Below are 20,302 nucleotides of genomic sequence, written 5' to 3' on the forward strand. Positions count from 1 at the left end.
TAAGATGAAGTTGTGAGCTGAACAAGCCACTTGTTCATGGTATACCATGGACCAGCTACAATTTTCAGCCTCTGTTACTTGGCACGTTTTCTCAAAAATGACTTAAGTAAGCTTATCACTTCAAGGAAGACAACTGACAGTATTTGTTACCAGTTGATAAAAATTAGAACTTCTAAACAAAATTTAGAACTTTGGAAGACACAACTGCCACTGTGAGCTTAACAAATGTGACTCCTTTATACTGCGTAATGAACTGTGTCAACACTTGGAAGGTCTGCATAACTCAGGGAACCAATGTTTTCCAAATGACTAATGCGTGACAGGACAGAATCAGGCATGGGTGAAAGATCCTTTCAAAGTGCAATACAGACCAATGGATTTTAATGTAACAGATTTCCAAGAAGTTCGCTGATACGGTTTCAGATTCCAGATCGAAACACTAACCTTTACAAAACGACATTGTCGAATTTTGGTAGATTATAAAAACTATATATCTACCATTACCTGAACTTAAACTTTTAAAGGGACCATTAACCTAAGGTGCTCCAGAAGGGTAGGAGGGATTGGGGGACAGAGAAAAAAGAAGTTAATGGGGAAGGGGGCTGTTGAAGAGAGGATTGTTTGATGATCATCAAGTGTATGTCCAATATTTTATATGAGTGTGGATATATCATCCACACAAAAATTCCTAAAATGGTAGTAATAAGGAAACAGACTCAGGAGTTGTCAGCCAGCCACTGTTGCACAGGAGCTAGGATTTGAAACCAGATTTGTCTGTACATGTAGCTGATTATCTTCCTAGCAGTATATGACACAAGAGGCAGTTAAAACATATTCTGCTACTCCTACCTAGATCTGTTTCAAGATTTTGTTACCATTTCGGGATTGCATTTCATGTATGACATGGCTTCCTTATAAGATATGACCGCTGTATCCTCACAGGGCCTGGCATTCAGGTGCCAGGAAGTATGTGCTTAATGAAAGGGTGTAATTTGCCTGAACATTTTACATGCTTCTCAAGGTGTATGATTAATTTTTATAATCCATTCATGACTATCCATCAGTGATCCTCCTTCCATCGGTTGCTTTTCTTGCAAGAGAATTAAATAGAAAAACACAGTTTTATACATGTTTTTTCCTCTCATAACCTTAGTAGCCTCAGGAATAATGTAGTGTCCATTCTGAATGGGAAACTGCCTTCAAGTGTTCACCTGAAATAAAGCATTTTGTTCACATGATTCTTCACTTAAAAGAAAGGACCCTGGACGTAGTCAGTTACTAACAGAACCTCAGCATCTTCAGAATGTTTGGCATCACTGTAAACACACATTGAGCAAAGACCAGGACATTCTAGCTTTTTCATGCAAAGAGAGTGAAATATGCACTCGTATCCTGGGGTGCTTTTTATCTCTTTCTGCCATGGATCATTTAAAAATGGCAATTCCATATGGTTTTCCTTTGAGTTCTAACCATTTTGTTGTACCCTAGCCCTTTTAGCAATATCACAGGGTCACATTTGCAATTTAATACCATTTTAAAGTCATCCATTCTCCCAATGGTGTTCTTTATAGGCCATCATAGTCCTCATATTTGTGTGAGAAAAACTGATTCTTTTCCACTGATGTCTGTGGTATACTTGGCAGTTTTCTGCATACTCAGTTCCTATCTGATGTTGCCCAGAATGACCGCCTGAAGGGATGCCAAGAGCCTGACTTAAGTTCCAGATTTTTAGCTGCAGTTCTACCAACCCATTTGTTCGTTTAGTTTTAACTTTCCCTTTTGTCATCTGTAGCTCACAGTGCAGTGGCCTGAACGCTCTTGCAGATGCTCTAATTTATAAGTGAGAATTTGGGAATGCTGTGCTACATTTTAGACTTAAAACTACTTTCCAGTTATATAATACTTATATAATGCTTTTTATAAAGTCTCCAGTGTTGCTGAAAGAGAAAAGAATGCTTGACTTTCTACATATTCTCTTTTCACCACACACACACACACACACACACACACAAACACACACACACACACACTGTCCTTCCCAGTTCGCTCATGAGGAAACAGGCTCAGCCCTTTTAAGTGGGAGAGCTGGGATTGACACCTGTCCGTGTAATCACAGAAGGCTCCCTCATCAACCTCCTGCTTCGGCATGACCTCGTCAGAGGCTGTGGCATCCTTTTCACCAGGCTGTTGAGAGGAGAGGTGAGATTCTATTCATGGAAGTGTTTTAAAACTATAAAGTACTACAAATACTTAAAAATATTTTAAACACATATATGTAAATATTACATATGAGAACTAAATTTCAAATATTTAAATATTGCACTTATTTTCCATAAACTAAATACACAAACAACTGGTTGGTTCCTAAAAATAGATGTCAGATGACAGATTGGCTGGGCAGGAATAGGGGCATCCCAGAGCAGAAGCCAAGGACGTTTTTGCTTCCCTGACACACTGCTCCGGTCACTCACTCCCAGGCCTTCCAGCTTCTCTGTGAAACTCGGCTCAGAGCAGCTCCTCTGCATTAGTCACGAGTTTCTATTAATCAAGGGTGGCTCCTGCCAGACCTACAGCAGAGTCCTTTCAGGTTATTTTCTTTCATTGTAGGCTTTCAATATGCACTCAGTCCACTCCCAGCGCTAGCAGAGAATCAATGCCTTGTGATAGGGAAGCATCCAGAAATTATTCACAGTAGTCAGAGAACATGTGAAACGCCGGGGCGTATTCCCAGAATTGGGGTGACGGGAACGCTGTCCTGTTGACCAAGCCTCTTAGACAAACAAGGGTTGGCAAGGTGCAGTGAGCTTTATGTGAGGACAGAATTTTGGGGGAGCTTTGGGTTTAGAGACCCAGTTACTTAAAGTGACGTTTATAAAACAATTGTCGTTCTATAATTATCTTTTAATTTTTATTCCTAAAACAGAACAAAGAAGTTATTTCATAAACATAATTTCTAACTATGTTGATAAGCAAAACAATTTATTTAGTTTGTGAGTTTGAGCATATTTGTAATTGAGATTTAATACACTGAGTCCTCACTTAGTGTCATCCGTAATTTCTGCGACGTTAAGCAAAATAATGTATAACAAAACAACGTTGAATGGAACAATATTGTTTGAGGACCTGCTGTACTATTATCGGCTATAGTTATAAAGGACGGCAATGGGACAGCTAAAAGAATAAGCAAATTAAGAAAATTTTAGAAAGAAGTAATGATATACTTATGAACTTTCTTATATAGTTGATAAATAACCCACTTTAATATGTGTAGTTCCAAAATCAACTGATTGCTACCATTCACAGTTTTGAAAAACACATAACTAGAGAAGGAATGGGAAGTCTCCAGAAACTCTTTTTAGAGACTTTTTAGTTACAGAAAGTTACATGCTTAGAAACTCTTTTGAGTTATACAGTGCAATATAATACAGTAACTTTGGTTCTAAAATTAGCATGTATGATGAAAATTCCTTAGTAAGATGAAACATTGGAAAGCATTGTGTGATCTATTCTGAAGTATTTCATAGTTAATTTTTTCTTCATCAAAAGGATCGCTGTTTCGTTGGTTTATAAATATATATATATGTATATATCTTTATAAGCAAATTTGGCAGAGTGTTAAGAATGGTGAGTACAGGTTAAAAAGTATATATCCGTTGTACAGTTCTTTCATAGGAAAAGAATGTCTGCCTTTAAACACTAAACCTGTGCTCATTGTGGTGAAAAGTCTGCAAAATGAAAATTGAGGCCCAGTATGAGAAGCAGATTCCCGTTTCCACCTTCTTCTCCAGGGCATCTCTTTGGTGAAGGGTGAGGGCAGGCAGAATGGTCCTTAGTGTTGAAAGCTTCATGCTTTTTCCAGTCGTGCACTGCAATCCAGACAAGCAAGTTATGGAAAGGAATGTTTCTAAGTCCTAAGAAACTGTAAGAAGTTTTATAAAAAATTTTGACTCAAGTGGAGGACATGAGTAGAATTATAATGAGACATGATTGAATGAATAGAGATGCCTGTCCAAGATAATAAAATTAGAAAAAATTTGATACCCTAAGCAATTAAAGGGGTAGGAGGAATCTTTGGGGGAGTGATAGACATATACTATCTCTCAATCGTGGTGTTAGCTATACAACTATTTAACAAGACTCATCAACTGTATGTATACTTATAAACGGTGAGAATTATTGTATGTAAATTACACCTTAATAAAGATGATTATAAATATAAACAAATCCTAAGCAAGTAAACATTGTAATGTCTAAGTGAAGCACAACTATTTAAGGAATACTTAAAAAGAAATGACCTCATAATTTTGTATTGAAGAACAAAATAATTATTTGAATATGTTTAAGTAGGTGAGACATTGTGATGTTTGCTAGTATGTGAAGCCACAGTTCAGTATGAACATGCTCGCTGGGGAGGGAGAAGCTAAGAGAACTGTGTTTTGATGTGTGGGGTTTTTTTTTTACAGCTGTGACAGCTAAATCCTAACGCTGCTTTCTTTCTTCTTTAGCCCTGGCATGAGACCGGATGTCAGCTCTCCTCCTGCATCCAGCTCAGCAGCATCGGGACCACCTCCCAAACTCTGCCTTGTGTGCTCTGACGAAGCATCAGGATGTCACTATGGGGTCTTGACCTGTGGGAGCTGCAAAGTCTTCTTCAAAAGAGCAGTGGAAGGTAGTGTGTGTTTTGAAGAGTTTTTATTTTTCCTCTACTTGGTTCTTATTTCTCAGAGTGGATTTTGAAATTTCTGTTATAGGCAAAGCTCATTAAGGCTTTGTAAAGAAGGGAGAGGGAATGGCTCCTAGGTCTCTAGGGGGAAAGAGACATTTTAAAAAGCAACATAAAACAGAACTAGAATAAAATAGAAAAGTATAAACTGAAGGGAGGGTGCTTGGTCAGAGAACAGAAAGTAACTTTAAGAAAGTGGTATCAGCCCTAGCTGGTTTGGCTCAGTGGATAGAGTGTCAGACTGCGGATTGTAGGGTCCCAGGTTCGATTCCGGTCAAGGGCACATGCCCGGGTTGCGGGCTTGATTCCCAGTTGGGGGCCTGCAGGAGGCAGCCAATCAGTGATTCTCTCTCATCATTGATGTTTCTATCTCTCTCCCTCTCCCTTCCTCTCTGAAATCAACAAAAAATATATATATATTTTTTAAAAGTGGTATCATGTGAAACAATGGGGTTGGATTTGGGCAGCAACAATACTCATCGTATTAGATCGTGGGCTTTAATTCCCATCAATTAGTTGTTTTTAAAGTCACCAACTATTTCAGTCTGGCAAAAATGAGTGACAGTGAGAAATAGGGGAGGGGGAGGGAGAGGTTGGAGGGAAAGGTATTTTGCTTTTGGGCCTGAGCACTGTGCTGAGAGGTATAAAATACAACGTAAGACCTGACCCCTGCTGTCTGGGATGTCACAGTCTACTGGCAGTGAAAGGTGAGTAAACAAGGCACAGAGATTACAATACAGAGGAGCAAGTGATAAAGTGCTGAGGAGGTCAGAAAAGACCTTGATTTCACTGTACAAACATGACATTAACATAAACTTTACCTTTGTGATAGACTCAGCTTGCTGACAAGGACAACAGCATCAATTCTTTAAAGGAGGAGAAATTCCTTCTATAGCAAATTATTATTAGAAATCAGTGAATCCCCCTGTGAAAAATGCAATTCAGTCATCTGTAACACAGTTTGAAGACTGTGGCCTGAGTAGATTACCTAAAGATTACTCTGGTTTATTAATTTTTTTAATTTAAATTCTTTATTGTTTAAAGTATTACATATGTCTCCATTCCCCTCCCCCCACTCTCACACCCCAGCACATGCCCTCACCCCCCTACTGTCTGTGTCCATTGGTTATGCTCATATGCATGCAGTCCTTTGGTTGATCTCTTACCCTCCCACACACACACACCCTCCCCTGCCTCTCCTCTGAGGGCTGACGGGCTGTTCAATGCTTCTCTGACTCTGGCTCTATTTTTGTTCATCAGTTTATGTTGTTCATTATATTCCATAAATGAGTAAGATCATGTGATATTTATCTTCTTCTGACTGGCTTATTTCACTTAGCATAATGCTCTCCAGGTCCATCCATGCTGTTCAAATGGTAAGAGTTACTTCTTTTTTACAGCAGCGTAGTATTCCATTGTGTAGATGTACCACCGTTTCTTAATCCACTTATCTGCTGATGGACACTTAGGCTGTTTCCACATCTCAGCTATGGTAAATTGTGCTGCTATGAACATAGGGGTGCATATATCCTTTCTGATTGGAATTTTGATTTCTTGGGATATATTCCTAGAAGTGGGATCACTGGGTCAAATGGGAGTTCCATTTTTAGTTTTTTGAGGAAATTCCATACTGTTTTCCACAGTGGCTTCACCAGTCTGCATTCCCACCAGCAGTGCACGAGTGTTCCTTTTTCTCCACATCCTCTCCAGCACTTGTCGTTTGTTGATTTGTTGATGATAGCCATTCTGACAGGTGTGAGATGGTACCTCATTGTTGTTCTGATTTGCATCTCTCGGATGATTAGTGACTTTAAGCATGTTTTCATATGTCTCTTGGCCTTCTGTATGCCCTCTTTCGAAAAGTGTCTATTTAGGTCTTTGCCCATTTTTTGATTGGATTATTTTCCTTTTGTTAAGTTGTATAAGTTCCCTGTAAATTTTGGAGATTAAACCCTTATCAGAGATAACATTGGCAAATATGTTCTCCCATGCAGTAGACTCTCTTGTTGTTTTGTTGTGGTTCTATTAATTTTTAAAGAAATAATATTTTATTCATTCACATTATGAGAAGGATTATTTGGCTAGAGTTGTGTTTGCATCCTTAGGAATTGGATGAGTCAGTTTCTTTTCTTTGGACTACTTTTTAATACATTAGCCAACTATAGAATTGCTCGTTACCCCACTTAGAGCACAGGGGTGCAGGTTTTGACCAGTTCAGTAACTCCCAACTGTTGAGTACACTTGTGAGTAAAGTCCTCCCCTGCTTAGAGCAGTGCCTCTAACAAAGTAGATCTTATTTACAGCAAACCCAAGAGAAGAAAGCTTCTTCTTGTCCTCACTTTACTTTACTCATCACTTTCTTACCTGATGAGTAACCTCCATGATATAAATGCAGTGATAACAGTAATACAGTATTGCTGTGCATAAATAATATCGACAGGTTGATTTCTGAGAGTGAAATTTAGAATGAGACATTGGAGCCTTGAAAAAAATAAGGTATTTAAAAAATAATTTTCTTTCTCCATTTTAACTAAATTATTCTTTAAAACAGGGCTGCAGCCCTAACCGGTTTGGCTCAGTGGATAGAGCATCGGCCTGCGGACTGAAGGGTCCCAGGTTCGATTCCGGCCAAGGGCATGTACCTTGGTTGCGGGCACATCCCCAGTGGGGGTGTGCAGGAGGCAGCTGATCGATGTTTCTAACTCTCTATCCCTCTCCCTTCCTCTCTGTAAAAAATCAATAAAATATATTTAAAAACAAAACAACAACAAAAAAAAACAACTGGTCTGGATGAAATCCTTAGCTTGGGCCCACCAGCAAGCCAGGAGCCACTCTGCCTCGCCTAGAGAAGAGTGCAGGCTTCCTGGGGCCAACCACTGAAGCTTCCAGAAGCATGTGGTGATTCTCCAGGTGTGCCCCCTTTAAAAAAAAACAAAACAGGGCTGCAAATTCAAATGCCTGCAGGGACCAAGTATATCATTCTGGCAAAATATAATACAACTGGGGGAAGGTGGGCAGTTATTGCCATTAGAATGTAGGAGCATGCCCTATGTAGAAGCATTCAAATGCAATTTAAAAAGAAAAGAAAGAGCTAAATATACTTCTCCAATAAAATACCAAGCTATTTGCTCTTTGGTCTTAATCCCTGCTTTAGAATTAAATTCTTATACTTGTTTTTAGGTAAAATTTAATATTAGCTCTACTGTTTCAAATATTTATCACTTAAGTATTTCAGTGAAATGTGATGTCTAGATTGCATGATTAATAGGGAAAACCTTAATGTGGACTGTAAAGTAAATCCTTTCCTTGGATTTTAATGTTCTCCAAGGCCCCTTTCAGCTCTACAATTCTGTAATCCTTTGACAACCTCTCTAGACATGATGAAAATGTTTTAAGGCCCAGATACATTTTTGGAGCACTTTTTAAAAACTACGAAGATGTAGCTTGTACGATTTGCATTATACTTAGTACTTCATTTATTACACATACTACACATGATGAGTTTTACCCTAAATTGGCATATTATAGTAACTGCCCAAACACTTAACTGTTTTTAGGAAATTTGCAGAATTTGCCGAAGTTTTACTTATTCTCCATAAAAACTAGATCAAGAATAGATATTTTGAACTTCTTTATTTGATATTCTGGGTGTCTCTTTTCTGCATACATGGGTAGCTCCATTTCTTTTTTGTATAGTAGTTTAGTGATCTTTTTTCCCCCTAAGTCCCATTTTTTTATGTTCCCTTTGCACAATAGTACATCTCATCTTTGTTGGTGGGTCATTATGAAGATAGGCATCAGCTACCTGTAATTTACCATGCATGAAGTCCTTGTTTTATATATGTCATACCACCTAATTGACAGCTGTGAACTTTTAGATGCTGTTAGGATTCATAGTTGATGGACTAGGAAACTGAGGCTCAGAGAGTTTAGCTTGCAGAACTCAGATTGTAACACAGCTGGCTCTTAACCTCAGTGTCACCCTGGCTCCCTGCGAGGTATATGATAAAAACCTGTCACCTGTCTGTTCATCATCTACCTAGATTCTGAAAGTTATTACAAGGGCATTGTTTCATAGCTGTCATTTATTGAGCCCTTACAGTGTGCTAGGCACTATTGGAAGAACCTTGCAGAAGCCAGCCAGGTAAGTTGCTAATTTTCCAGATTTACGGCTGAGGAAGCAGCTGCTCAGAAAAGTTAATAAACATTACTGAGATCACACAGCTAGAAAGTAGGGCTGCAATTCAGATCAGGGTTTCCTGACACCTTAGCAGTACACTTTCCACTGTACCACACTGCTTTTGAGAGCAGGTACAGAGAAGCTCAAGCTGACAGTTCACATTGAAAACTTGGCTACTTCAAATAGAGTATACAAACTGCGGAAAACCTAGGACATACCCTTTGCTGTGGTACCTGTGTCCCATAGCACTTTCAGGGTCTTGTTCATGTCTGTGCATCCCGGTCCTACTTACTAACATTGTTCTTAGATCACTCTGTTTTAAAACTTAAATTATTTTTTTAAAAAGAACACACAACTTTACTGTCCCTCCTGTATTATCTATTGTACAACAGATTACCTCCACAATGAATAGAAGGCATTTACTGTGTCATGCCCTTCCCGCGAGTCAGGGATTTGGAAGCAGCTCTGAGCCAGGTGGTTCTGGGGCAGTTGTGAGGCTACATCACACTTGTTGATGGGGCTGCTGTCCTCTGAAGGCTCCTGCCACCCATCAGCATTGTTTTTGGCAGCAGCTTCAGTTCCCCACTGTGCGGCTCCTCCAGCCTGCTGTCAGCTGGCATCCCCCAAATCAAACGATCCACAAGAGAGACTAACCAACATGGAACCAATGTCTTTACAGCTTCATCTCAGATGTGACGTGCTGTCACTTTTGCCATGTTTTTATTGGTTACACAGACCAGTCCTGGCAGAGTATGGGAAGGGACTGCACAGAGACCATTGGGGGCCATCGTGGAGGCTGGCTACCACACCTGCCACAAATAGAAACTAGAGTCACTTGCCAAAAATAGGTTTTAACCACACACAAAAATATGATGCAAACAAAATGTTAAGAAATTTCAGCTGGCTTGAGGGCTTTTCTCCTGATGTCTACTCTCTATTGTATTTATTAGTTAGAATGGGAATTTACCAAGTGGTACAAGACAGGGACTCCAAACTAAGACATCCCTTTGTCTTATCAAAGGGATTGGCAAGGACTGACGTTAGTGGTTCATGTCCAGGCCTTATAAAAGAGTGGCCACTCCTCATTTTATAAATTAGACACAGACTTGCCCAATTTCATACTACTAACCAGATAAGACTAATTTTAACTTAAATACACAATGCCCACTAGCTCAGATTCTTGCATGTGCTTAAGACATACCTGGGATAAAGAAATCATTATTAGCATCCTATGCACAGTCTGATATTTTGGTTGGATACAAATAGAGCATTAGAATTTTTTCTGTTTTTAGCAATGAGTAATTTTTTCAACTGCCTTTTCCAGTAACTGCAGGACAGTGATTTGGTGATATTCTTATGGAGCCAAAATTCTTTATATTATAACTGCTTCAACAATGGATACATCTCTTGTTCCTACTTTTGCTTTAATAGAGGATAGAATTACTGGGTAGAATTATTGGCTTGACACACTTTATGTTCAAGTAAAGCAGCTAGGAAACGTCCACAGCGTGGACAGGACTGAAGCAGCTGGCAGACATTTGGCCTTGGAGAGCAGTTCTGGAGCAGGGCCGTTAGTCAGCTCTGTGGCCTATGCCTCACAAAGAGTTGAAGTGGACATAGTTAACCATCTACCCAAAACTAATGCTTAAAGAGCACTGTGACTTATCCTATTAGGAAGAAGTAAACACAGTTTATTTTTAGGCAAGTCTTAGGTTGTCCTATGCATAAAGGATCTTTCCCTAAAAATTAGAACTAGGTATAGTCAACCTAGTGAATTGAATTTTTCTCTTCTCTTTGAGTATGATTTATTTTTGAGAAGAGAAATGGCTTGCAGTCTTGTGAAGACCACCCCCTCTAGTGTAAGGTACATGGACTCTTAGTTGTCTCATGTATTTATTTAGATACTAGAGGCCCAGTGCACAAATTCATGCACGGGTGGGGTTCCCTCAGCTCGCCGGCAATTGGGGCCGTCTTGCCCAGTCCCTGTCGGGGCTGGCCAGTCAGGGGTAGGGACCATGGGAGGTTGGCTGTGGGGGTGCACTGACCACCAGGGGGCAGGTCTTGCATTGAACATCTGCCTCCTGGTGGTCAGTGCACATCATAGCGACCGGTTGACCGGTCATTTGGTCGTAACAGTCGCTTGGGCTTTTATATATATAGATGCTCATCTTGTGGAGGAGGATCCTTGGTTCTTGCCAGGCCAGCAGATCCTCAGATAGTTTCCTTCACCAACCAGGTTCAAAGAAAATTACAAGATTATGCATATGGGGTGGGGGGACTTTCAGTCTTTTCCTTTGAAATTTTCCGTGAAAACTTTCACCAGGTGAAAACTGTACTTCTGCCTCTACACATTATTTAATAACTGGGCACCACAAGATTTTAGACAGTAGTGGTCTTTAATACTTGGGGGGGGAGGGGTTAATGGTGAATTCAAACATTCTTATATTCTAAAAGCATGTGAAATAATTAACAAGTCTCTGTAGGATCTGCAGTAGTTTTGTTTGTCAAGTCTGTGTTCACCTAACTAGTTGATGGCAACCTTAACCTTTAAGATTAACTGTTTACCTATAGCTTCCTTTAATATTGGGAGGGGGAGCACATTTTATTTGCATGTGGTAGAATAATGTTACATGAAAGTCATTTCCCTTTGGGACTCTCAGTGTTTTAAAACCAGTTTCCTTTTTCTTTAATCCTCCTTAGCATTAGGTCAGAAGTCATAATAAAATAGTGAGTACAGACATCTCCTGTAACTGTTAAAACAAGAAACTGTTTAAAGCACAATTTATCAAGAAAGAGTTGCCCTTGGTGGGCATTTGTGAGGTATTGCTCTGCTTCTTGATCTGAGAGCTGCTCACATGGCGGTGTCCCGTTTATGAGACGTTCACTTTTCTCTCTGAATGCTGCCATACAGTGTTTAATACACTATTCTGAATATGTTAAATAGAATAAAAAAAGACATTTTTAGTTGATCTTTGCAGCGACAATGGAGGCAGGTCCACTGTCCCTTCCTCAGTCAGTGCCTCTTCTCCTTGGCTCTGCTCTGCCTAAAACAGAAACAGACAGAATCATTCCAGAAAGCATCTCCTTTGAGACCTGTGAAATTTTAACAGTGCCTTTATTTTCCCTATAGGACAGCACAATTACCTTTGTGCTGGAAGAAATGATTGTATCATTGATAAAATTCGAAGAAAAAACTGCCCTGCGTGCCGCTATCGAAAATGTCTTCAAGCTGGAATGAACCTGGAAGGTAAGGTCAGACCTGAACGGAACTATCTCTGTATCATATGAAAATTTATTTTACTTTTTAAAATGTAAGTAAAAGGTTGCAATAATTTAGTTATTATGGTATATATGTGCTTGACTGGCACAATTTTATATTATTCAATAAAAGTAGGAATTTTTAAATGAATATTTCATTATTGCTTAAGTTTATTCACCAGCTCTTATTACTGAAGTCAGTATAGCCAGACTATGTACTGAAAAAGGAAATTATATAATAATGAGAATTAAAAACTTGAGACATTACTTTTGAAGATCTGCAGGGGGGAAAAACTCCTCAAAGTGGCCTTGGATGGGTTTGGTTTGTTGTTTTGCAAGTAAAGAAGAAACCTGAAACTAGGTATAAGTTTGATTTTCAGATTCCTGTTTATGTAACAAGTTATATAATTAACATTGATGTCATCGTTTAAAAATGTTCCTCTGGAAAGTTAGGAATTCTGCTTTGACTGAAATTGCAAGTTCGGTGAAGGTAGTGATGGTGATCTAACAGCCCATGTGCTTACTATTTGTTGTGATAGCAGCATTTCATTCAGCAGTGCTCACCAAGAAGGCAGGCACAAGACAATGAATCAGTGCCTGTATTCTAGGAATTACCTGTCTAGTTAGGTTCTAGAGTCAAATCACAAAACAGGGTGGCTCACTGCAAACGGAATAGTGTCACCTAATTCCGTCCTGGAAGAAGCAACACTGAATTTTAGGTCTAAAAAAGCTGAGTAGGAATTAGGTGAAAATAATGGCAGAGGACATGATCAGATTTGTATTTTAGAAAAGCCAATCTTATAAAGAGTGATCAATTAAACAAGACATGGTGATATTAGAGGGAGGATGGAAGCCACGTGGTTCTTTTGATAGGAGACTGTTAGAGCTTTCTAGCACGTACTATGCACGTGTTTTTAAATACAAAGATTTATAGATGTGACTACATAGTTCCAGTTTGTCATTTAATAATATAACTATTAGCACATATCATGCAGTTGATAATTTGTAGAAAAACCGAAAGGCTTTTAAATATCGAAGTTCATAGAGTTTTTGCATAGGTGTGGTTTTAGTAAAAAAGCTTCATTTTTGTGTTCAATTATTCCAGTGTATATAAAACCTTTATTTGGAGTAAGTGCCAGAAGTGTCTTGCAGACCATAATAGTCTAGCAGACCATAATACTTAAGAACAATATAATCTTTATAAATATTCTTTTGTTCATTGGAGTGTTTCCCCTAAGCCAGGAAATTTCATGATAACCCCAGAGTAACTTCGCAGAAGCCACTGGCTCACTCAGAGCCCAATTCTCTCCATAAAAGTAACTTAGTACTGCTGCCCCTACCAAAGAATTCTCAAGGTGTATTTTAAGGCAGCCTTCTTCCTGGCCTGAAGTGCCTAGCATTTGAAAACAGATAAAGGTTTTTAATGGTGATCCCAAATGTTCTATACTTCATTTTAAGGTGTATTGTAATCTTTCCAAAATACAGCTTTATTTTTAGTGTAGGGAGTCAAGTGGAATTTAAAGGCAAGGAGGCTTATGACATTATTAGATTTCATATCTAATATCTTAAAGCTAACTTTTAAACTAAGATGTCTCTACTTTTATTAACAAAGAAGTGGAGCTATCCCGGACTCGAGAATACTTCCGTAGAGATCACATATTGAACGTTAATCTACCATATGCTCCAAGGAATCAGAAACTTCATATACAGGAAAAATCTTATTAACTAAATTGCTGTAAAATAGTAAGTTCTTAATGTATCCAATTAAGAACTCCTTGCTAAAGTTCTGTGGAAACATCCTCGTGCCCTTTCTTGCTCTAGTCAGTACCCCGCCATTGGATGTGCTCTTCAAGCTTCATTCAGAGGCATCGGTCCTCATTTAGGACTGTAGGTGAATAGTAAGGAATTAAACTAATTATGTGCTGAGTCACAGAAGGTTTTTTAAAATTTAATCTCCCAGCTTGTCATATCCCTTCCTCTTGGTTCTAATGTGGAGTGTGAACACACAGTCTCGGCGTTTTAAAGTTAGTGTTCGTCGAGGGTGTACAGTCCGATTTCAATAGGTTGATTTGGGTCGTGCATGTTCTTTCACTTTGTCAACCAAGTACATGCCATGGTTTTGAGATCTGGGCTTCATTGAGATACTTTTGATTGTTTAGAGGGTTTCCTTATGTCCTTTTTAAAACGTTATCACTCCTCTGTAGACTTGCACTGTCTGAATTCAAAATATGCTAAGGCCAGTTGAGGTACTGACATTCTTATCCTAGCATGTAATGTGTGCCAGGAACTGTTCTAAGCATTTTACACATTTTACCAGACTTAATTCTCCACCACCCTACAAGGTAGGTGCTAATATTCTCCTCATTTTATAGAAGAGGAAACTAAGGCCCAGAAAATAATTTGCACCAATACCTGAAATTCAGCCATGGCGGTTTCAGACTTGTGCTCTTTACCGCTGCAGCATACTGTGTCTCCAGTATAGTGTGGGAAAATAAATGAAAGTTGGCATGATCCTGTTTTGAAATGTTGACTAAAAATTCTGAAGTTTCTCAGTGCCACACTCAGCACAGAGCAAGTAAGAAGTGGGACTATTCTACTCAATGGAAATGGCAGGACTTTTTCTCTAACACCAGACATTGGGATAATAGTTCCTGCCACAAAATCTATCTTCAACAAACTGTCTTTTATGTGTAAAGGTGATTAGCACTTTTCCATTAGCAAAATGTGTTTGCATCTCTGATAACTGAGACAGGTACATTTCCCTGTTCATATAAATGACAGTCCTTACCCTTCCCTGGAGCTCTGCGTACTTTCTCTTCAAGAATCCTATAATTCTGTGCTCACTTCAGCAGCACATATGCTAAAAAATAATAATGTAATTCTTATTTGTCACTAAACAACAAAGAGTAAGACTTCATTTACTCAGAAATCTACAGAATCCATGCTGTCATTTGATTACACTGTTCCAAACTAAGTCAAAATTACAAGAGAGCTTTAGTTACTTTACATATAATATGAAAATGGATGCTTTAGGATTATAGTCATCAATAGAAATCTCTTATAAAAGGAAAATTACCCACTGGTAATTTATGTGAAGAAATGTAAAGTTTTTCTCTTCATCTCCCTCATGTTTTTAGTTCTAAATAGTATCCATTATTACAGGTTAAAAAAAAAAGTGGATTTTTCTGCTCTTAGAACTACTACTGTCTTCAGTGTGTGATCTGCCATGTCATCATCTCTTGATAAGAAGGGGAGTTTGTGCATGGCTGTAAACAGTATAGCTCTCTTCACTATACATGTTATTATAATTTAGAGTAACCTTAAGCCAGAGTTTCTAGTTTGGTATTACAAGCTTAGATTCTTTATTTCAATTGATAGTAAAAGAAATTTGCCTTTAACCAATGAAAATTTTGACTTTAAAGTGAAAGTGAGGCAGAAATTAATTTATAAAAGAATTTATGAAGGTGATTTGTTTAGACTGCTTTAATATAGTATTGTAAGACACTTAATGTTGTATAAAATATAACTATAATAAAGAAGTAACTTATTTGTAGCAGAAATTAATATACAAATGGATTTCTCTTGGTCCTTTCTTTTTCCATGTCACTATCATAACTGCTAAAAAAAAAAACCATTTCTACTCTTTCGTATCTAAATAGTTTGAGAAATTAAAATAACTCTTCAATAAACTTTGCCACCTCCCATCACAACTTATTTCTGTGTGTGTTTTTTAATACTCATAGCTCGAAAAACAAAGAAAAAGATAAAAGGAATTCAGCAGGCCACTACCGGGGTCTCACAGGAAACTTCTGAAAATTCTGCTAACAAGACAATAGTTCCTGCAACATTACCACAACTCACCCCTACCCTGGTGTCACTGCTGGAGGTCATTGAGCCGGAGGTGCTGTTTGCAGGATATGATTGTTCTGCCCCAGAGTCTGCTTGGCGGATCATGACCACACTCAACATGTTAGGTGGGCGACAGGTGATCGCAGCAGTGAAATGGGCAAAGGCAATACCAGGTAAGGTGCAAACGGTGACACAGCTAAGACACATATTTTGTATTTTCCTTTTTAAAAAAATTATAGTTGCTATTATACACTACTAGAGGCGCGATGCACGAAATTCGTGCAAGAGTAGGCCTTCCTTCCCCTGGCTGCTGACAACGGCTTCCCTCTGGCACCCGGGACCCAGGCTTCTCTCGCAGCCCGGCTTCGTCTGGAAGGACATCAGGTCTAATTAGCATATTATGCTTTTATTATTATAGATTGTAGGAGTTTCAGGTATACAACATATAGTGATTCTACATTTTTATACTTGATGATATAATCACTATGATATGCCCAGTAACCGTACAAAGTTGTTAAGATATTATTGACTCTTCCCTGTGCTGTACATTACATCCCCATGACTTATTTTGTAACTAAAAGTTTGTACCTCTTATTCACTTTTTTCATCCATCCCCCTCCTCTCCTATGGCAACTACCGATTTGTTCTGTGAGGCTGTTTCTTAAACAAAAACATTCTGGATCTTTATCATCATGGTCCCATGGTGTTATCTTGTTCCTCATTCTAGTTATAGGAGAGTCTGTAGTAAAAATTTTACACTGCTCCCTGCTTTTCAGATAGGATGATGTAACATCACAGAGTTAACAGGACTTACTCAAAATTCCTTTTACACTTAAGTAGGAGAAGAAAATGTAAACTATTTTTTAGATTTCAGTTTTTTTTCCTTCATTGTATCACTTTTAAAAATCTGGTTATTTGTAAAATTGGTAAAAATTAGACATGGTAACACTGTCAAAATGGACTAAAGTAGAATATTTTAAGGCTCCCTGACTTTACAGCTAGAGGGGAATTGACAAGCTCTGTTCACACAACCAGAGACAGAAAAGACTGAAGTGACTGACCTTTTCTCATCCCTACACTGTCAGAGGAAAGAGGTAGAAGCCATCAGTTGGACATTCTTAGCGCTGCTGTAGAGGTGGAAGAGGCTCCCACCACCGCCGCTGCGCTCACCAGCTGTGAGCCTGGCTCAGGGCTTCTGGGATTGGGCCTAAGCTGTCAGTCAGACATCCCCCGAGGGCTCCTGGACTGTGAGAGGCACAGGCTGGGCTGAGGGACCCCCCCCCCCCCGCACAAATTTCATGCACCGGGCCTCTAGTTAAGTTTATATTTACTTAAGTAGGCAAAAGGTGAGTTTATATTTACTTAAGTAGGCAAGAGGTGACAAAAACTGGCTGCTCTGAAGGTTTCGATCATTGAATGCTATTACAGAGCACTGAGGGCTTTGATCTTCACATGTCACCAAGGGAGACTGAGCAGTTGGGTGCTACATGTCCCTGTCTGTTAGAGGTCCCCCAACAAGACTAGTTCATACCTGGTCTTTGGCAGTTTCCATAGAGATGATCTTTGCTTTGGCAACTACAGCTTTTCCTCACACCTTTATTTCTCTTAACTCAGGATTCAGGAACTTACACCTGGATGACCAAATGACCCTACTGCAATATTCATGGATGTTCCTCATGGCATTTGCCCTGGGCTGGAGATCATACAGACAATCAAATGCAAACATGCTGTGTTTTGCTCCTGATTTGGTTATTAACGAGTAAGTCACTTGTGAGTCATTTTCCCTGTATTCATAGGATATTATCACCAGCTGATGTTTTCCTGATGGACTGTCAATGCTACCAGGTATCATGGAACTGGGAAAACCTGAAATAGAGTTGTTTATCAAGGCTTAGGCAAGCCAGATATAACAGAGCGAATGTACAAGTGGCATTGTTACTGTCCCAGGATATTTCTTAAACGGGAGCGTCTCTGGGTTTCAAAGTCTATAGCAAATAAAAAGGAATCCTGCGGCGCATTGTTTAACCAGTTAACTGCCACGCGTCCAAAAAGGAAACCATCCCCACATGCCAAGATATTTTGAATTTAATTTTAAAAAAGTAAATTTGCAATGAATATTATACAAATAAATACATTACTCACAATTTGGGTGTTCTTGAATATTTTCAGCTGAAAATTCTCACGAAAAATGATTTTAAAGTTGGTCAGGGTTGCCACTTAGTGAAAACATTTTTTTTTATAGATGCACATGGTGTGTAGGGAAGGTCTGCCGCTTGCGTCTACAGACGTTTATGGCATACAATGGGTTAATGACATAACCCTATTCCAGTCAGAAAAAGCACAATACAGTTCATGTTGCTCGCAGGGACAGGTGAGGCATCCCAGCTGAGGAGTGGGAAGCACAGATCCAGAGAGAACAGTTAGCTCCTCGCATGGCAAGGCTCACCACATTTATTACTTGAAAAGAACATGGGAACAAAAGTTTTTTGTTCTGTTTGTGTTTTTTTTAATTGGGAGAGAACCAGCCACGCTTTAAGATTTCATAAATCAGCTATTCTCTGGCCTCCTGTGCCTGTGCTCTCTGTGAAGTGTTTCAGACATCCGTTCCCCCTTAACTCATTGCAGGAGTTTCCTAACTAGCTTTCTGCCTCCCACCTGTCCACCATCACATTGGCTAATTTGCTCTTCCTTAAGCACAGTGTGCTCACATCTTGTGTATCCCCAATGCACAGTGTCTCCTCACCCGCCACCCAGGACACTCAGTGTGGTTTCCGTCTTTCCAGACCTGGCCTCTCTCCTTCTCCTTCACATACTCATCATTCCCACTTAAGATGATACATTTTACAAACACACCAGCTTATCTCCTTTATTCAAAACCACACCTATGGAGTAAATGAAGGGGGTTTATATGAAAAAAAAGCTGGATATTTCTTTAATTGTGAGTTCTGAGTTCTTAGTATTGACAAGGGTTCAAAAAATATTGAATTCTTAAACCACATTATTAGAATAATAGTGCCATTGCTTGTGAGTCAAACATCGTCAGCAATTTGTGTTCAAAACTGGATGCCATATTAAAAATAACAGTAACAATTTTAAACATGTCCAGAGTAGCAAGGAGTTTGGAAATTAATATTCGTTGATGAAAGGAGATATTTGGAGAAAAGGAGACTTGAAAGCAGTGAGGATAGCCTGAAGAGATATTCTGTGAAGATAATGAAAACACATTGTTTTATCTCTTGGGTGTGCCAGGCATAAAAATAACGGGTAGAAGTTATAGAAAAGCATCTTTGAGCTGAGTGTTAAATGCCTTATGATGTAGTAAGCTCACATTACTCTAAGTGTTTTAGTGGAGACTGGATGATACCAGCTCCAGATACTGTAAAGGAAATTCTTGGACCTTGTACAGGAAGCTGCAGGTAGTAGGGTGGTTCTAGATTCAGGACACACGAGGTCATTGCAAGACCATGTATCTGGCATGATTAATAGGAACTACCTAAGCAGAGAGTTCAAGTTTTCCCTCTGTTAGGCCAGCTGCATACAGAGTTACTCTAAAAAACCTGGTTGAGCTATTGAATTAAATGTGGTGCTGTTTCTCTATTGGTGACACTTACCTTCTAGCACAGTATTCACTCTGTGTTACACGAGTATTGACCAAATGCCTGACTCTGTGTTACACACAGCGAATACAACAGATGATGCCCCTGCTAACATCTGATGGGGGAAACCACATGACCCAACTTACTTTGGAGAGCCATGGTATAATATGTGACGGAGGGGAGGAGGGGGAGTACGTGCTTCATTAGCATGGAGGACCCCGCTAAATAGCTGAGCAGTAAACAGAACAAACTGTTTGAAAGGGAGGGCATTCCAGGTAGAAGAAATGATTGCAAAGGCTAGAAACAACTTTGGTATATGTGAGGAATTGAGAGAAAGTCACTGAGGATATTGTGTGAGTTTAGGGAAGTGGGTGGGGACCAAGTGGAGAATTTTGTAGGTCATTAAATAGAGTTTAGATTTTATTCTAGGAGCAAAACGCCTGTGGAATATTTCAAGAAGAGGATAGATAACATGATGAAGAGATTGATTAAAGGGGAACAACAAATACTCATCACACCCCATATGTGTTGCCTGGTGCTAGAGCAGAGAACACGACCAACAAGGCTCCTCACCTTTACTGCGTGCACTGTAGTTGGGGAGACACAGATAACCACCAAATAAATAAAATTTCAGATTATGATAGAGTTTTACTAGAGAGATGTCTTATTTCAGATAGGGTGGCTCATGGCTTTGGG

General features: G+C 39.2%; 1 protein-coding gene across 5 annotated transcripts in view; it reads left to right on the forward strand.

Moving 5' to 3' along the window:
• NR3C1 (nuclear receptor subfamily 3 group C member 1) overlaps positions 1 to 20,302 on the forward strand; it is a 105,385-nt gene that overhangs the window by 68,951 nt on the left and 16,132 nt on the right. For all 5 annotated transcript variants that reach the window (XM_023752022.1, XM_023752024.1, XM_006086412.3 and 2 more), the window contains 4 exons: positions 4,506 to 4,669; positions 12,034 to 12,150; positions 15,905 to 16,183; positions 17,625 to 17,769. In XM_023752022.1, the coding sequence (XP_023607790.1) occupies positions 4,506 to 4,669; positions 12,034 to 12,150; positions 15,905 to 16,183; positions 17,625 to 17,769 (705 nt within the window). The remainder of the gene's footprint in view (positions 1 to 4,505; positions 4,670 to 12,033; positions 12,151 to 15,904; positions 16,184 to 17,624; positions 17,770 to 20,302) is intronic.

The sequence above is a fragment of the Myotis lucifugus genome, unplaced genomic scaffold (genome assembly GCF_000147115.1).
Source record: "Myotis lucifugus unplaced genomic scaffold, Myoluc2.0 scaffold_28, whole genome shotgun sequence".
Taxonomy (NCBI): Eukaryota; Metazoa; Chordata; class Mammalia; order Chiroptera; family Vespertilionidae; genus Myotis; species Myotis lucifugus.